Source organism: Schistocerca americana, chromosome 2 (assembly GCF_021461395.2).
Source record: "Schistocerca americana isolate TAMUIC-IGC-003095 chromosome 2, iqSchAmer2.1, whole genome shotgun sequence".
In the NCBI taxonomy this organism is placed as follows: Eukaryota; Metazoa; Arthropoda; class Insecta; order Orthoptera; family Acrididae; genus Schistocerca; species Schistocerca americana.
This window is the reverse complement of record NC_060120.1, coordinates 11,028,794-11,043,378: the sequence shown is the minus strand read 5'-3', so window position 1 is coordinate 11,043,378 and position 14,585 is coordinate 11,028,794. Positions and strand designations below refer to the sequence as shown.

The following is a 14,585-nucleotide window of genomic DNA, read 5'->3' as shown; positions in this document are numbered from 1 at the left end:
CTGCCTTTCTCTGCATACGTTCATTACGTACGCCCTTCTAGTCCTATTTGGTAGGATCCCATACAACTGGACAATATTCTAGGACAGATCGCACAAGTCATTTGTAACCAATTCAATTTCCTTTGTAGACTGTTTGCGTTTCCCTAGTATTCTAAAAATATATCAGTCTGCTGCCTGCTTTACCCACGTCTGAATCTATGTGATCTTTTCATTTCGTGTCCCTGCTAAGTGATACTTGTAGGTATTTGTATGAGTTCACAGATTCCAACTGTGACTCACTGATATTATATCCATAGTATACTACGTTTTGTGTATTGCAGAATTTTACATTTTTGAACAACAAAGCAAGTTGCCAGTTGGTGTACTACTTTGAAATGTTACCGAGATCTGACTGAATATTTGTGCAGTTTCGTTTAGGCTGTACTTCGTTGCAAACAACTGCATCATCTACGAAAAGTCTGATGTTACGATTAATATTGTCCGCAAGGGGTTGATAATATACAACATGGACGACAAGGAACTCAGTACACTTCGCCCTTGAAAACACCATGGTCGGCCCACATCATCATCCGTTTGGTTAGATAACAGGAATACCAAGCTGGAGAACAGACCCTGTCTCCTAGGAGCTGGCGCTGACATTCACAACAGAGACCAGCGCTGGCCGATGCAGGGGTCTTTACGAGAAAACCAGGAGCGTCTTTACCTGTTGTTACTCGTGCTTTAGGTATTTTATCACGGTATAAGTGTATATGTGTGGGGGGGGGGGGGACCGACTTATCAGGGTATAATTATATATTTTTATTTTTGTAATTATTTTTTTTATGATTTTGGTTGGGGTGGCTTTAAATACACTCCTGGAAATGGAAAAAAGAACACATTGACACCGGTGTGTCAGACCCACCATACTTGCTCCGGACACTGCGAGAGGGCTGTACAAGCAATGATCACACGCACGGCACAGCGGACACACCAGGAACCGCGGTGATGGCCGTCGAATGGCGCTAGCTGCGCAGCATTTGTGCACCGCCGCCGTCAGTGTCAGCCAGTTTGCCGTGGCATACGGAGCTCCATCGCAGTCTTTAACACTGGTAGCATGCCGCGACAGCGTGGACGTGAACCGTATGTGCAGTTGACGGATTTTGAGCGGGGGCGTATAGTGGGCATGCGGGAGGCCGGGTGGACGTACCGCCGAATTGCTCAACACGTGGGGCGTGAGGTCTCCACAGTACATCGATGTTGTCGCCAGTGGTCGGCGGAAGGTGCACGTGCCCGTCGACCTGGGACCGGACCGCAGCGACGCACGGATGCACGCCAAGACCGTAGGATCCTACGCAGTGCCGTAGGGGACCGCACCGCCACTTCCCAGCAAATTAGGGACACTGTTGCTCCTGGGGTATCGGCGAGGACCATTCGCAACCGTCTCCATGAAGCTGGGCTACGGTCCCGCACACCGTTAGGCCGTCTTCCGCTCACGCCCCAACATCGTGCAGCCCGCCTCCAGTGGTGTCGCGACAGGCGTGAATGGAGGGACGAATGGAGACGTGTCGTCTTCAGCGATGAGAGTCGCTTCTGCCTTGGTGCCAATGATGGTCGTATGCGTGTTTGGTGCCATGCAGGTGAGTGCCACAATCAGGACTGCATACGACCGAGGCACACAGAGCCAACACCCGGCATCATGGTGTGGGGAGCGATCTCCTACACTGGCCGTACACCACTGGTGATCGTCGAGGGGACACTGAATAGTGCACGGTACATCCAAACCGTCATCGAACCCATCGTTCTACCATTCCTAGACCGGCAAGGGAACTTGCTGTTCCAACAGGACAATGCACGTCCGCATGTATCCCGTGCCATTCAACGTGCTCTAGAAGGTGTAAGTCAACTACCCTGGCCAGCAAGATCTCCGGATCTGTCCCCCATTGAGCATGTTTGGGACTGGATGAAGCGTCGTCTCACGCGGTCTGCACGTCCAGCACGAACGCTGGTCCAACTGAGGCGCCAGGTGGAAATGGCGTGGCAAGCCGTTCCACAGGACTACATCCAGCATCTCTACGATCGTCTCCATGGGAGAATAGCAGCCTGAATTGCTGCGAAAGGTGGATATACACTGTACTAGTGCCGACATTGTGCATGCTCTGTTGCCTGTGTCTATGTGCCTGTGGTTCTGTCAGTGTGATCATGTGATGTATCTGACCCCAGGAATGTGTCAATAAAGTTTCCCCTTCCTGGGACAATGAATTCACGGTGTTCTTATTTCAATTTCCAGGAGTGTATTATGGGCTAGTATGAGACTTTTAATTAACTTATACCCCAGTAACACTAGTACGGACATCGGTTGCCCCGAAGTACGTACAATATAACATTTTTTAAACACAACGCGCGACTCACCGCCTTCTAATAAATAGTTTGCGTGAGTGCTGCTATTTAGAAAAGAAAATATGCGTATTCTTACGCAAACTGTAATAATTAATTTGGGTCTCAGGGGCTACTGGTTATTTATGTACCAAACTACACAAAGATTAACTGAGATATTGCGGAGTGTAATTATTTTAAATATTTCTTGTTCGTTATTTGCAAGGCAAAACTGGAGAGAATCTCATCTGCCGTTAGGCGGCCAAACTGCAACATACTGAACTCATTCAGTGCTGTGGATTTTAGAAAATGAAATTTATTACTACGCTTTTTTACAATGAAATTAATGAAAGATCAAAACTGAGAAGTCTCTCGCATTTACATTTAATATTATACATGAAATTTTAATTAAACAATACAGTCAGCGTAATGGCCGACTAAATCCTGCTAGGGGAGATGAGCTCCCTGCATTACGAACTTCTGTAAAATTTTTGTTAATTATAATTAATGGTTGCGATCATAAGAGGTGACAAATAAGTCAATAATACACACTTTCTAATAACAATTATAAGTATATTTCACTAAATTACAACCAAACTTACACTAAATATTACCCAGCGCTACAATGGCGGCCTACCTCTAGATGAAACAAAAAACAGGAGCTTGTTCAATCAAAGCATTGTCTCTGATCTTCATAGCCTATGTTACACAGAGATTATACCAAAAACCTTTGTTTTGTTAATTACATAGGTATTTGTGTTTGGATAATAATAATAACTCACGTTCTTTACTATTTGTTATACATAGCGCACACGTACACAGTCGTGAAATAATTTATAATTCACACATCTCATAACAAAAACCTCTTTTCCCTTTCTCCAAATGTCCATTTATGTGACGTACCGTCACAACTTGAGCTAAGCAAGGCTCTATTTGAAAAAGAATAGCTCAATTTTTGTTTTACTGATTTTGGTTTATTTCAAATCAGCTTTCGGCATATTAGGCCGTCTTTAGGAAACAACAATTATTACCTGAAGATGGCCTGACAAGTCGAAATTAGTTTGATATCAACAAAAATTAATAGAACAAAAACAGTGAACTTGTTATTCAACCTAAAATATGGAATTGTTCTACCAAGAAGTAACGGAAGAATCCATAAATAAGAACAGCTCGATGAAGTCATAGGTTCGAGCCGCGCACGTCTGCTTTCATGCCCCATAGCTAACAAGATGCAAATGATAATGTGGAGCTGTGATCCCGCAATTAAGTAGTCTGTGCACTGGTTAGAATTTCGATTTAATAAAATACTTAGAAATGCATGATAGAAGTTGTAAGAGGTCCGAGCAGATGTAATTTTATGTAAGAGGTCCGAGCAGATGTAATGCAGATGTAATTTTATGTAAGAGGTCCGAGCAGATGTAATTTCGATGTATTGCTCATGCGCTGCCTGCGATATGCAAGGTATAAGAGAATCGCTGACCAGAGAGCAGTGTTGACTGCAGTAGGTACTGTGTAGCTGTAGCAGTAAGTTGTTGCTAGTCTGCAGTCTGCTCTGGTCTGGTATGGTGTATCGTGTTGGCTGGTCGGTCGCGGTGCAGCGATGCCGGAGCCTGAGTATTATTGTATAAGGTAAAAAGCAGCCTCGCGCATATCTAGTAATGTTATCTGAACTCCCACGTAAATCTTTTAAAAATGTCCTAATAATAATCTTTGTCATATAAAGTAATTTCTAACAAGCATTCATTTAAATTTAAAGAATTTACTAATTTCTCCAATCCATGATCATTCCGATTGTTGCAAAAGAAAAATCAGTTGCTTCCTTTCATAAATGACAAATCTATCGGCCAGCATTGCACAGAGCTGTGCCGGAAAAATTTATTCTAAGAGCAGATGTATTCGACAATTTTATTGAGGTAAGAATTTTTCCTTTTTTATTCAGAATGATCTTACAGGGCCATGACGCAGCACTGCTGTCGTCCAAAATTTACGAGGTTACTGAATTTATTTTTTATTACGAGGTTTAGGAATTTTTCTGTTTCGAGCTTACATTAAATGAGAAAAGAATTTTGTAGGTACATTAAATGGGGAACAAATTTTGTGCAGAGGTTAAATGTAAATGAATTCCTGTAGGGAGGTTATAAATGGGAACCAATTTTGTTCTGAGGTTACACAAAAATTAGAATCATTAACCCAATAATATTTCTTTATTATTTTTGTGGGGAGGTTACAAAGTTAAATGAATAACTTAACAAAAATGGGTTCTATTCTAGCATCTGTAGTTGATGTAGACAACAGAGAATTATCTTTAATAATGTTTACACAAGAAAGGACATCTCATTAAAATACAGATAGAATAAATTAAGTAAAATTACATTGACAGCGTTACAAGAATTGTAGCAAAACCCCCAAACTAAACTAAGAGTATAATCAAAGGTAACGGGAAACCTAAGTCCATTTCCTGGTCACGATACACAAAATATTCACCATCTCACAATAGTTCAGTGTTCAACATGATGAATCGCAAATTGACAACCGCGATACAAGGAATGGTGCCTCATACACTGCGTATCCTCAGTTCCGAAATACAAGCGGTTAAAATTCCAGTCCCACACTGAATCACATTCAGACCTCTCGAAATATAAAGTCCTCTCAGAAGCTAAAGTACGGTAGCGGCCGTACACCGCCCGGAATCAGTACCAATCGTTACCATAGGCAGGTCTGCCTGCTTCCAGAACGAAAATCCAATTGCCCAGAATCGCTCCCTTGAACTTTTCACTCGGAAAGTGTCAGTCTTCAATTGACTCCCATAGTGATCCTCTACTGAGTGCTTTTCCAATGGCTGAAGACTGCCCCCCCCCCCCCCCCCACCCAAAAAAATACATAGTTCTTAAGCTCCAAAGACATAATTCGACTCAACATGACTACTTTCCAGACTTAACTAATTTATTACAACAATATTTAAATAAAGAAATGTTATACATATTTGGTCACTCAGATCATTCACAATAATTACAAATAAAAGATTATTCATAAATGAATAAGCTAGTATTCGTCCGCAAGTGCACTCATGTTAAATGACAACGAATTGTGGTTAAATATTATTTAGTTGTTTTATGCGTTCTTGACAAAGGCGCCTTGTGGTTCTCTTTTCAATTGTGGTGTCCGCTAACATACGCGACTGACTATTTTTAAATTACCACAGTTTTTAATAGCACTTGCAGTCACCATTTAAATAAAGTTACTGGCAAAATAGTAACTTATTCATTAAATAACTACACAAGTATACCATATGTGAGGTATTCATACCGTATGCATACGCTATGTTATTCTGGAGAATACGTTGTTCTGGCAAACATTTTCTAATACAATTGGTACAAAAGACGTCGTAAGTCAGTAAATAAAATAGATATAGATGAGTGGCCTACTGGGAGGATAGTTATTGTGCAATGCTATCATCTGAGGTACCGTTTGTTGAAATCGAATGAAGCTTTTAAAAGTTTTTAATTCAGTGGTTCACGGTGAAAATCTTTATTCACTGTGAGATATTAACTCCTGTAATTTTGAAGATATTGAAATATTGTTGCGTCACGGGATGTGCCTCATTGTTATGATATCGCTCATGTATTCAGATTTGCTTCAATACTTGGCTGTAAATTATTATACATTCTCAAAGAGGTGTAAAAAGCCGTCTCTCAGTTTGTCTGAAAGCCCGCCATTGCTGGTGCATTTCCTGCACAAAGACCATGCGAGTAATATCCGTCCAAATTCCCAGCTTTTGGAATTTACTCATTTCCGGTGACGCTGCTCGTCTTTCTACACGGATTTGTCAATACAGGTCACCCTGAGTCTTGGCCCCGCTAGCGTTCACTTATGCAACAAATTCATCTTACCTCGTACCAGTACTGGGTGGCAGATTAGCTCGCCTATAAACGCAATAGCGAGCAGGACTAGCCGATGGGCACGGCCAGAATTCCCGCCAAGTGTGTTCCTGGTGCAGATTACTTAGGCAGATAAAAACATAGGCGAAACCGTGATCTGGTCAAATGAGTCCCGATTTCGGTTGGTAACAGTTGACGGTGGGGTTCCAGTCATTCAAATTGCTACACCATTCAAATTGCTACACCAAGAAGAAATGCAGATAATAAACGGGTATTCATTGGACAAATATATGATACTAGAATTGACATGTGACTACATTTTCACGCAATTTGAGTGCATAGATCCTGAGAAAACAGTACCCAGAACAACCACCTCTGGCCGTAATAACGGGCTTGATACGCCTGGGCATTGAGTCAAACAGAACTTGTATTGCGTGTACAGGTACAGCTGCCCATCCAGCTTCAACAGGATACTACAGTTCAAGAATAGTGACTGGCGTATTGTAACGAGCCAATTGCTCGGCCACCATTGACCAGACTTTTCAGTTGGTGAGAGATTTGGAGAATTTGCCGGCCAGGGCAGCAGTCGAACGTTTTCTGTATCCAGAAAGGGCCTGCAACATGCTGTCGTGCATTATCCTGCTGAAATGTAGGGTTTCGCAGGGATCGAATGAAGAGTACAGCCACGGGTCGTAACATATCTGAAATGTAACGTCGACTGTTCAAAGTGCCGTCAACGCGAACAAGAGGTGGCCGAAACGTGTAACCAATGGCACCCCATACCATCACGCCGGGTGATACGCCAGTAAGGCGATGACGAATACACGCTTCCAATGCGCATTCTCTGCAATGTCGCCAGACACGGATGCGACCATCATGATGTGGTAAACAGAACCTGGAATCATCCGAAGAAATGACGTTTTGCCATTCGTGCACCCAAGTTCGTCGTTGAGTACACTATCGCAGGTGCTCCTCTCTGTGATACAGCGTCAAGGGTAACCGCAGCCATGGTCTCCGAGCTGATAGTCCATGCTGCTGCAAACGTCGTCGAACTGTTCGTGCAGATGGTTGTTGTCTTCCAAAGGTCCCAATCTGTTGACTCATGGATCGAGACGTGGCTGCACGATCCGTTACAGCCATGCGGATAAGATGCCTGTCATCTCGACTGCTAGTGATACGAGGCCGTTGGGATCCAGCACGGCGTTCCGTATTACCCTCCTGAACCCACCGATTCCATATTCTGCTAACAGCCATTGGATCTCGACCAACGCGAGCAGCTATGTCGCGATACGATAAACCGCAATCGCGATAGGCTACAATTCGACCTTTATCAAAGTCGGAAACGTGATGGTACGCATTTCTCCTCCTTACACGAGGCATCACAACAACGTTTCACCAGGCAACGCCGGTCAACTGCTGTTTGTGTATGAGAAATCGGTTGGAAACTTTTGTCATGTCAGCACGTTGTAGGTATCGTTACCGGCGCCAAGCTTGTGTGAATGCTCTGAAAAGCTGATCATTTGCATATCACAGCATCTTCTTCCTGTCGGTTAAATTTCGCGTCTGTAGCACGTCATCTTCGTGGTGTAGTAATTTTAATTTGCCAGTAGTGTAGTTACCTACTACCTACAATGCGCTTAACGAAGATAGTATATTTGCTATGAGATATGTGTCTATCATATTTCTTTCAAGTATTTAACATTCAGATATTTACGTATACTTTTTATATTCACAATTCAGTCGTTATAAATATTGGTGACATCTGGAGAAAAGTGACGCGAATTGAATGACATCCTTAAGACTGTAGAGCCATTTGGGATTCAGCTACGAAATACTTTTGAGATAAGTGGCTGCGGCCACACTTATTGTTGCTCAATATCCGTTACGTATTCTGGCATTCTTCAAACTGATACTAACTGATGCGTCAGTGAAGCGAGACGGCGATAGGCTTCGGTTTGCGAATACCTTTTATTTTCTCTTTCTCCCACGGCCATGACCTCTAGTTTGCAAAAATATTCCACACTGCGCGCGATTATTATTGGAGAGAGGTGGAGGGGGGGGGGGGGGCGGAATGGGAAATTACGTGGATGCTGCTGATTTAACCTCATGAGCGAAAACGTTATAACCATCTGCTTAATAGAGTGTTGGTCCATCTTTGAAATGCAATGCAGTAGCGATTCCGCGTCTCTAAAATTAGACATGTGCTTTTTAGGTTACTGGTCTACGCACAGGTCATGGATTTCCCGCACGTTAAGGGCCGGTGGTTGTGGCTGCGGAACGAACGCCCGATGGCATCCCAGATGTGTTCCATTGGGCTCCGATCAGGCGAATCTGATGGCCAAGATATCAACGTGAGTTCATTATCACGCTCCTCAAATCACTGTAGCACGATCCTGGTCTTGTGACACGGACAGATACCCTGCTGAAAGATGCCATCGCCGCCGGTAAAGACGTCAGGTACGAACGGATGCAGGTGGTCCACAACAATGTTTAGTTGGTCTATAAACACCATAGTGCCTTTGATTACTACCACAGGTCCCTGGCGTACAGGACACGTGATCCACGCGTCCAGGTGACATGTTTCGAATGATTTACGGTCCACTCCCGATGATCCCGTGACTGACGATGTCGTTGGGTCAACACGGGAACACGGAGGGACCGTCTGCAGCGGTACCGCGTTTTCAACAATGTGCGCTGCACAGCGTGCTGCGAAACACTCACGCCTGCACAAGCACTCTGTTCCGTCGTCATATCTCCAGCTTATTGTTGCCTATCCTGGTTTACAGAGCAGCCAAACCTCCGATCTTCATGTTCTGTGGTGAGGCGTGGACGTCCAATAGTTTATCGTCTACTCGTAGTTTCATCGCAGTTCGACCACTGTCCACAGACACTCACGACATAAGCACTTCAACAACAGACTTACTTCATCCGATTTCGAGATGCTCCTTCGTTCCCAGGCACCGAGCTACAACAACCTGCCCTTCGTCAAAGTCGGTTATGTCAATGCATTTCCTCGTTTGTGACCCTTGTTGTCGCAAAAATTATTCCCCATTCGCCTTGCTACGCTTATAAACTTCACGTGCCACCAGGAGGCAGTCTCGTGCAGGGCAGTGGTCAATACATTTTCGTTCGTCGGTGTAAAACAGTGCAGACGACGTGTCGCTGTCGTTGACAGAATGTAGCTAGCTACCTTTAGAGGTAGAGCTACCCAAAATAAAAGACAGCAGGTGAGACGATAAACCAAAATACTGAAAATATCAGGTTCTACGTAATTACGCCTGGTTTAAGCAGGAAGAAGGTGTTACAAATTTCGTCTACATTCACTTATTCAGCCAAGCAAATACCATTATCAATTTATTTATTTAATCGTATGGCTAGGACCCCCCGTCGGGCAGACCGTTCGCCGGGTGCCGGTCTTTCAATCTGACGCCACTTCGGCGACCTGCAGTCGATGAGGATGATAGGATGATGATGATGACAGCACAAGACCCAGTCCCCGGGCGGAGAAAATTCCCCGACCCAGTCGGGAATCGAACCCAGGCCCAGAGGATTGACAATCCGTCACGCTGACCATTATCAGTAACTTACTGGGACAGTGGTCTTTTGGAATATTTCAATAAGCAGAACAGTATTTCACAATGGCAAGCGTTGAAGCGGTGGAGTCATACCCCCCCCCCCCCCAAAAAAAAAAAGTGGAGCGGCACTAAGAAATTATTCTAATAAGACAGGAATCGGAAAATGTTTTGTAGATGTACAGCTATAGTTTCAGGAAAACCGGATGGTTTATTCAGGAGAGAGAGAGGTTCGCAATTTGAGCAAGTCAACAACGCGTTGGTTCAAAAATAGTTCAAACGGCTCTGAGCACTATGGGACTTAACATCTGAGGTCATCAGTCCCCTAGAACTTAGAACTACTTAAACCTAACCAAGCTAACGACGTCACACACATCCATGCCCGAGGCAGGATTCGAACCTGCGACCGTAGCGGTGACTCGGTTCCAGACCGAAGCGCCTAGAACCGCTCGGCCACAGCGGCCGGTCGCGTTGATACACCTCTGTCCCTTATGCAAGCAGTTATTCGGCTTTGCACTGATTGGCAAAAATGTTAGATGTCCTCCTGATGGATATCGTGCTAAATTCTGTCCAATTGACGCGTCAGATCATCAAAATCCCAAACAGGTTGGACAGTTCTGGACGTAATGCTCCAAACGTCCTCAACTGCGCAGAGATCTGGCGGCCTTGCTTGGCAAGGCAGGATTTAGCTGCCACGAAGATAAGCAGCAGAAATTCTTACCATGATCGTAAGAGCATTATCTTGTTGAAATGTAACCCCAGGATGGCTTGCCATGAAGGGCAGCAGAACGGGGAGTAGAATGTCGCCTACGTGCCACTGTGTTGTAAGGGTGGCGGCAATGAAAACCAAAGGTGTCCTGCTGTAAAAGTGGGCGGCATCCCAGACCATCACTTCTGGGTATCGTGCCTGGTGGTGGGTGAAAGTCAAGCAGGGACTCGTCATTGAAGACAATTCCACTCCGGTCAGCGAGATTTCAGGGCCCAATGACCAGCAAAGAAGTGTCCATGGGATATCCTGGCTGCCACCCACCATTGGGCTCGAGAACCAGGAGTGACGGTCCGTGCTGACATTTCACATCACAGCAGGACCCCGCGGCAGCCTTGCAGCACAGCAGTACATCGACGATATTCTACGCCCCGTTTGGTTGCCTTTCATGGCAAGTCATCCTGGCCTTACATTTCAGCAAGATAATGCCCGTCCCCACACGGCGATAGTTTCTACTGCTACCCTACCTTGGCCAGTAAGGCCGCTGCATCTCTGCCCAATTCAGAACTTTTGGAACATTAAAAGTGCAGTCAGCTCGGGATTTTGAAGATGTAATGCGCCAACTTGAGGGAATTTGGCCCTCAGGAAGGCATCCAACAACTCTGTCGATCAATTCGGAGGCAAATAACTGTTTTGCATAAGGGCCAGAGGTGGACCAATGCGTTATAGACTTGCTCAATTTGTGAAGTTATTTCTCTTGAATAAATCATCTAGTTTTTCTGAACTGTAATATTTGTTTGTCCGTACATGTACGTCACATCTACTGATTTACGTCCCCTTCAGATAATTTATTCGTGGTGCATAGTTTTTTTTTGTCTTCTACACCTAAATCCACATCTACACCTACATGCCTCGCAGAGGCTTCCATCGAACTACCTTCAAAATTCTCTGTTATTCCAATCTCATATAGTGCGCGCAAAGAGCGAACACCTATATCTTTCCGTACGAGCTCTGATTTCCCTTAAATGTATCGTGGTGATCGTTTCTCCTATGTAGGTCGATGTCAACAAAATATTTTCACATTCGGAGGAGAAAGTTGGTGATTGGAAGTCCAGCCCAAACCCTGTATCATTTCAGTGACACTCTCTCCCATATTTCGCGATAATACAAAACGTGCTGCCCTTCTTTGAACTTTGGAGTTTATTTTGTGTGCAAATAAGTTATATGACTGAGGTTTAGAAAAGGTTCACAAGTGCATTGTTTGGAACGTAAGCTAAGTAGTTCAGATGAATTTGGAAAAATTCTTACGTCAGGATCATTTCTGACCATCTCAAAATTAACGATAGTAATCGTGTGCGACTACACGATTAAAAATAATTATTACCCGATGTATAGTCGTTGCAGGCAACCCACCTCCATCGTTCAATTACCAAAGGTATGGTTGTAAATAGAGGAGAGAAACGTTACATTATCTCGTTTATAAGATAAGCAATCTGTTCTTCAGCTTCGTGAATTACCCCTCCAAGCACGCATTAGCGGCTACGCGACTAAAAAATGAAAAAATAAAAAAAAGCACTCCGTCTTCAGGCCACTTTAGACCGCCGTGTCATCCTCGGTGTGGAGGATGCGGATAGAAGGGGCGTGGGGTCAGCACACCGCTCTCCCGGTCGTAAGATGGTTTTCTTTCTCCGGAGCCGCTACTATTCGGTCGAGTAGCTCCTCAATTGGCATCACGAGGCTGAGTGCACTCCGAAAAATGGCAACAGCGCACGGCGGCCTGGATGGTCACCCATCCAAGTGCCGACCACGCCCGACAGCGCTTAACTTCGGTAATGCGGCTACGCGATAGCAAAATGAAAAGATGAGTACTACGACAGACACTGTCACGCAACTTTATTCGCCCTCGTTGGTTCGGTCCACAGGTCACCGCAACTCACCTGAGATGACCATGTCGAGATACTGGCAACCCATGACGTCTTCATAGCTGGGCTGCCCGCCGCAGCCCTTCACGATGTCCTTCACTTCCCGGTGTAGCCGCCACTGCACGTCCTCGTGCGTGGCTAACAAGTAGCTGCAGAATGTCATCAGTGTGGATACAGTCTCGAAACCGGCGAAGAAAAAAGTCATCGCTTGGGCCGCGATGCCGTCTTCATCCAAGACTTGAAAAACAAACAGAGCACTGTATTAGAGGGTTCAGGTCCAAAGAAACCATCGCAGGTGACTAGAATAAGAAGGGAGTCTAAGGTCTAATGGCCCGTCGATAACAGGAGCATTAGAAGTACAGCACAGTTTCGGACTGCATGAGGATGGTGCAGCAACCGGCCGCCGCCTTTTCCGCTGAAACATCACAACAAGCGTCTTGCAGAACTATGGAATACCCAAGTCAGAATAGCCAGGTGGATCTGAATACCGTTTCGCATCAGTGCCAGTACCACAGCCACTGACCGGAGCAGAAGTAGAAAGGGAAAAAACGAAATGTGTTTGCGTATATTGTGACGAAGCAAGAACTGTAACTGAAAATTGCCACAGGCCGAAATTGACCAATAATGTAGTGTAATACATGATGCAACAGGTTTCATCTGAACAAAGAATTTGACAGCTTACGGTGGACGTTTAAAACGGTTTTGGGATTTGCAAATTACGTCGAGGCTGTGGACCCACACATGAGAAAACTGACAGAAAAAATTGCTTATAACATCCGTCAGACAGTTCTGATTTAGTTTGTTGATTTCTGTTTCCCGTGGTTCACCTAAAATTGTTAAGGAGAACCCCAGTATTCGTTCCTTTCAAAGGACCATCGCCGATTTCTCGACCTATCATTATCAGTTCACAGACTGCGAATATCAAGCAGAGCTTATTTGAAGCAACTCGTGTAGTGAATTATCAGTGACAGTAGTGGTAATCAATTACTTAAGCTACAAGACTCGGCGGAGTTGTGGGGGAAGAGTTGTGGATAATTGGTAGGCTAGACAGCTTGGTATGGTTCACCAGAATAACAATTTACCGTGTGATTACTGTTTAGTTAAAATATGAAGGCTCAGATTTAATGTTAGTTACCTAAGCACGTGCACTAAAGTGTGCCACTAGCAAGTGAACGTATAAAAAAGGGGCAGCGAGGAACAGACATTCATTATGGATGCCACTCAGAAATTGAGAGTTGTTCAGTGAGCACTGAAAAGATGCACGAAGGGATTTCTTACGAGAGACAAGAAAACGAGTAAAGGTGTCAGGCAAAAAGCTGGCTTGGGAGATGTAATTACGGCTTTGATTAAAACGAAACAGAACTGGGCAGAACCAGGTGTTGTTGTTGTGTTCTTCAGTCCTGAGACTGGTTTGATGCAGCTCTCCACGCTACTCTATCCTGTGCAAGCTTCTTCATCTCCCAGTACCTACTGCAACCTACATCCTTCTGAATCTGTTTAGTGTATTCATCTCTTGGTCTCCCTCTGCGATTTTTACCCTCCATGCTTCCCTCCAATACTAAATTGGTGATCCCTTGATGTCTCAGAATATGTCCTACCAACCGATCCCTTCTTCTAGTCAAATTGTGCCACAAACTCCTCTTCTCTCCAATTCTAATCAATACCTCCTCATTAGTTATGTGATCTACCCATCTAATCTTCAGTATTCTTCTGTAACACCACATTTCGAAAGCTTCTATTCTCTTCTTGTCTAAACTATTTATCGTCCACTTTTCACTTCCATACAAGGCTACACTCCATACAAATACTTTCAGAAACGACTTCCTGACACTTAAATCTATACTCGATGTTAACAAATTTCTCTTCTTCAGAAATGCTTTCGTTGCCATTGCCAGTCTACATTTTATATCCTCTCTAATTCGACCATCATCAGTTATTTTGCTCCCCAAAGAGCAAAACTCTTTTACTACTTTAAGTGTCTCATTTCCTAATCTAATTCCCTCAGCATCACCCGACTTAATTCGACTACATTCCATTATCCTCGTTTTGCTTTTGTTGATGTTCATCTTATATCCTCCTTTCAAGACACTGTCCATTCCGTTCAACCAGGGGCTATTCTAAAAGTCGGTCAAAGGGGGGGGGGGGGGGAACTAAT

The 14,585-nt window shown here is 44.4% G+C and overlaps 1 protein-coding gene across 1 annotated transcript in view; it reads right to left on the bottom strand.

The window, feature by feature from the left end:
- LOC124596623 (cytochrome P450 9e2-like) overlaps positions 1-14,585 on the bottom strand; it is a 72,352-nt gene that overhangs the window by 22,526 nt on the left and 35,241 nt on the right. Inside the window, exon 6 of the mRNA XM_047135849.1 lies at positions 12,446-12,667. Within this exon, the coding sequence (XP_046991805.1) occupies positions 12,446-12,667 (222 nt within the window). The remainder of the gene's footprint in view (positions 1-12,445; positions 12,668-14,585) is intronic.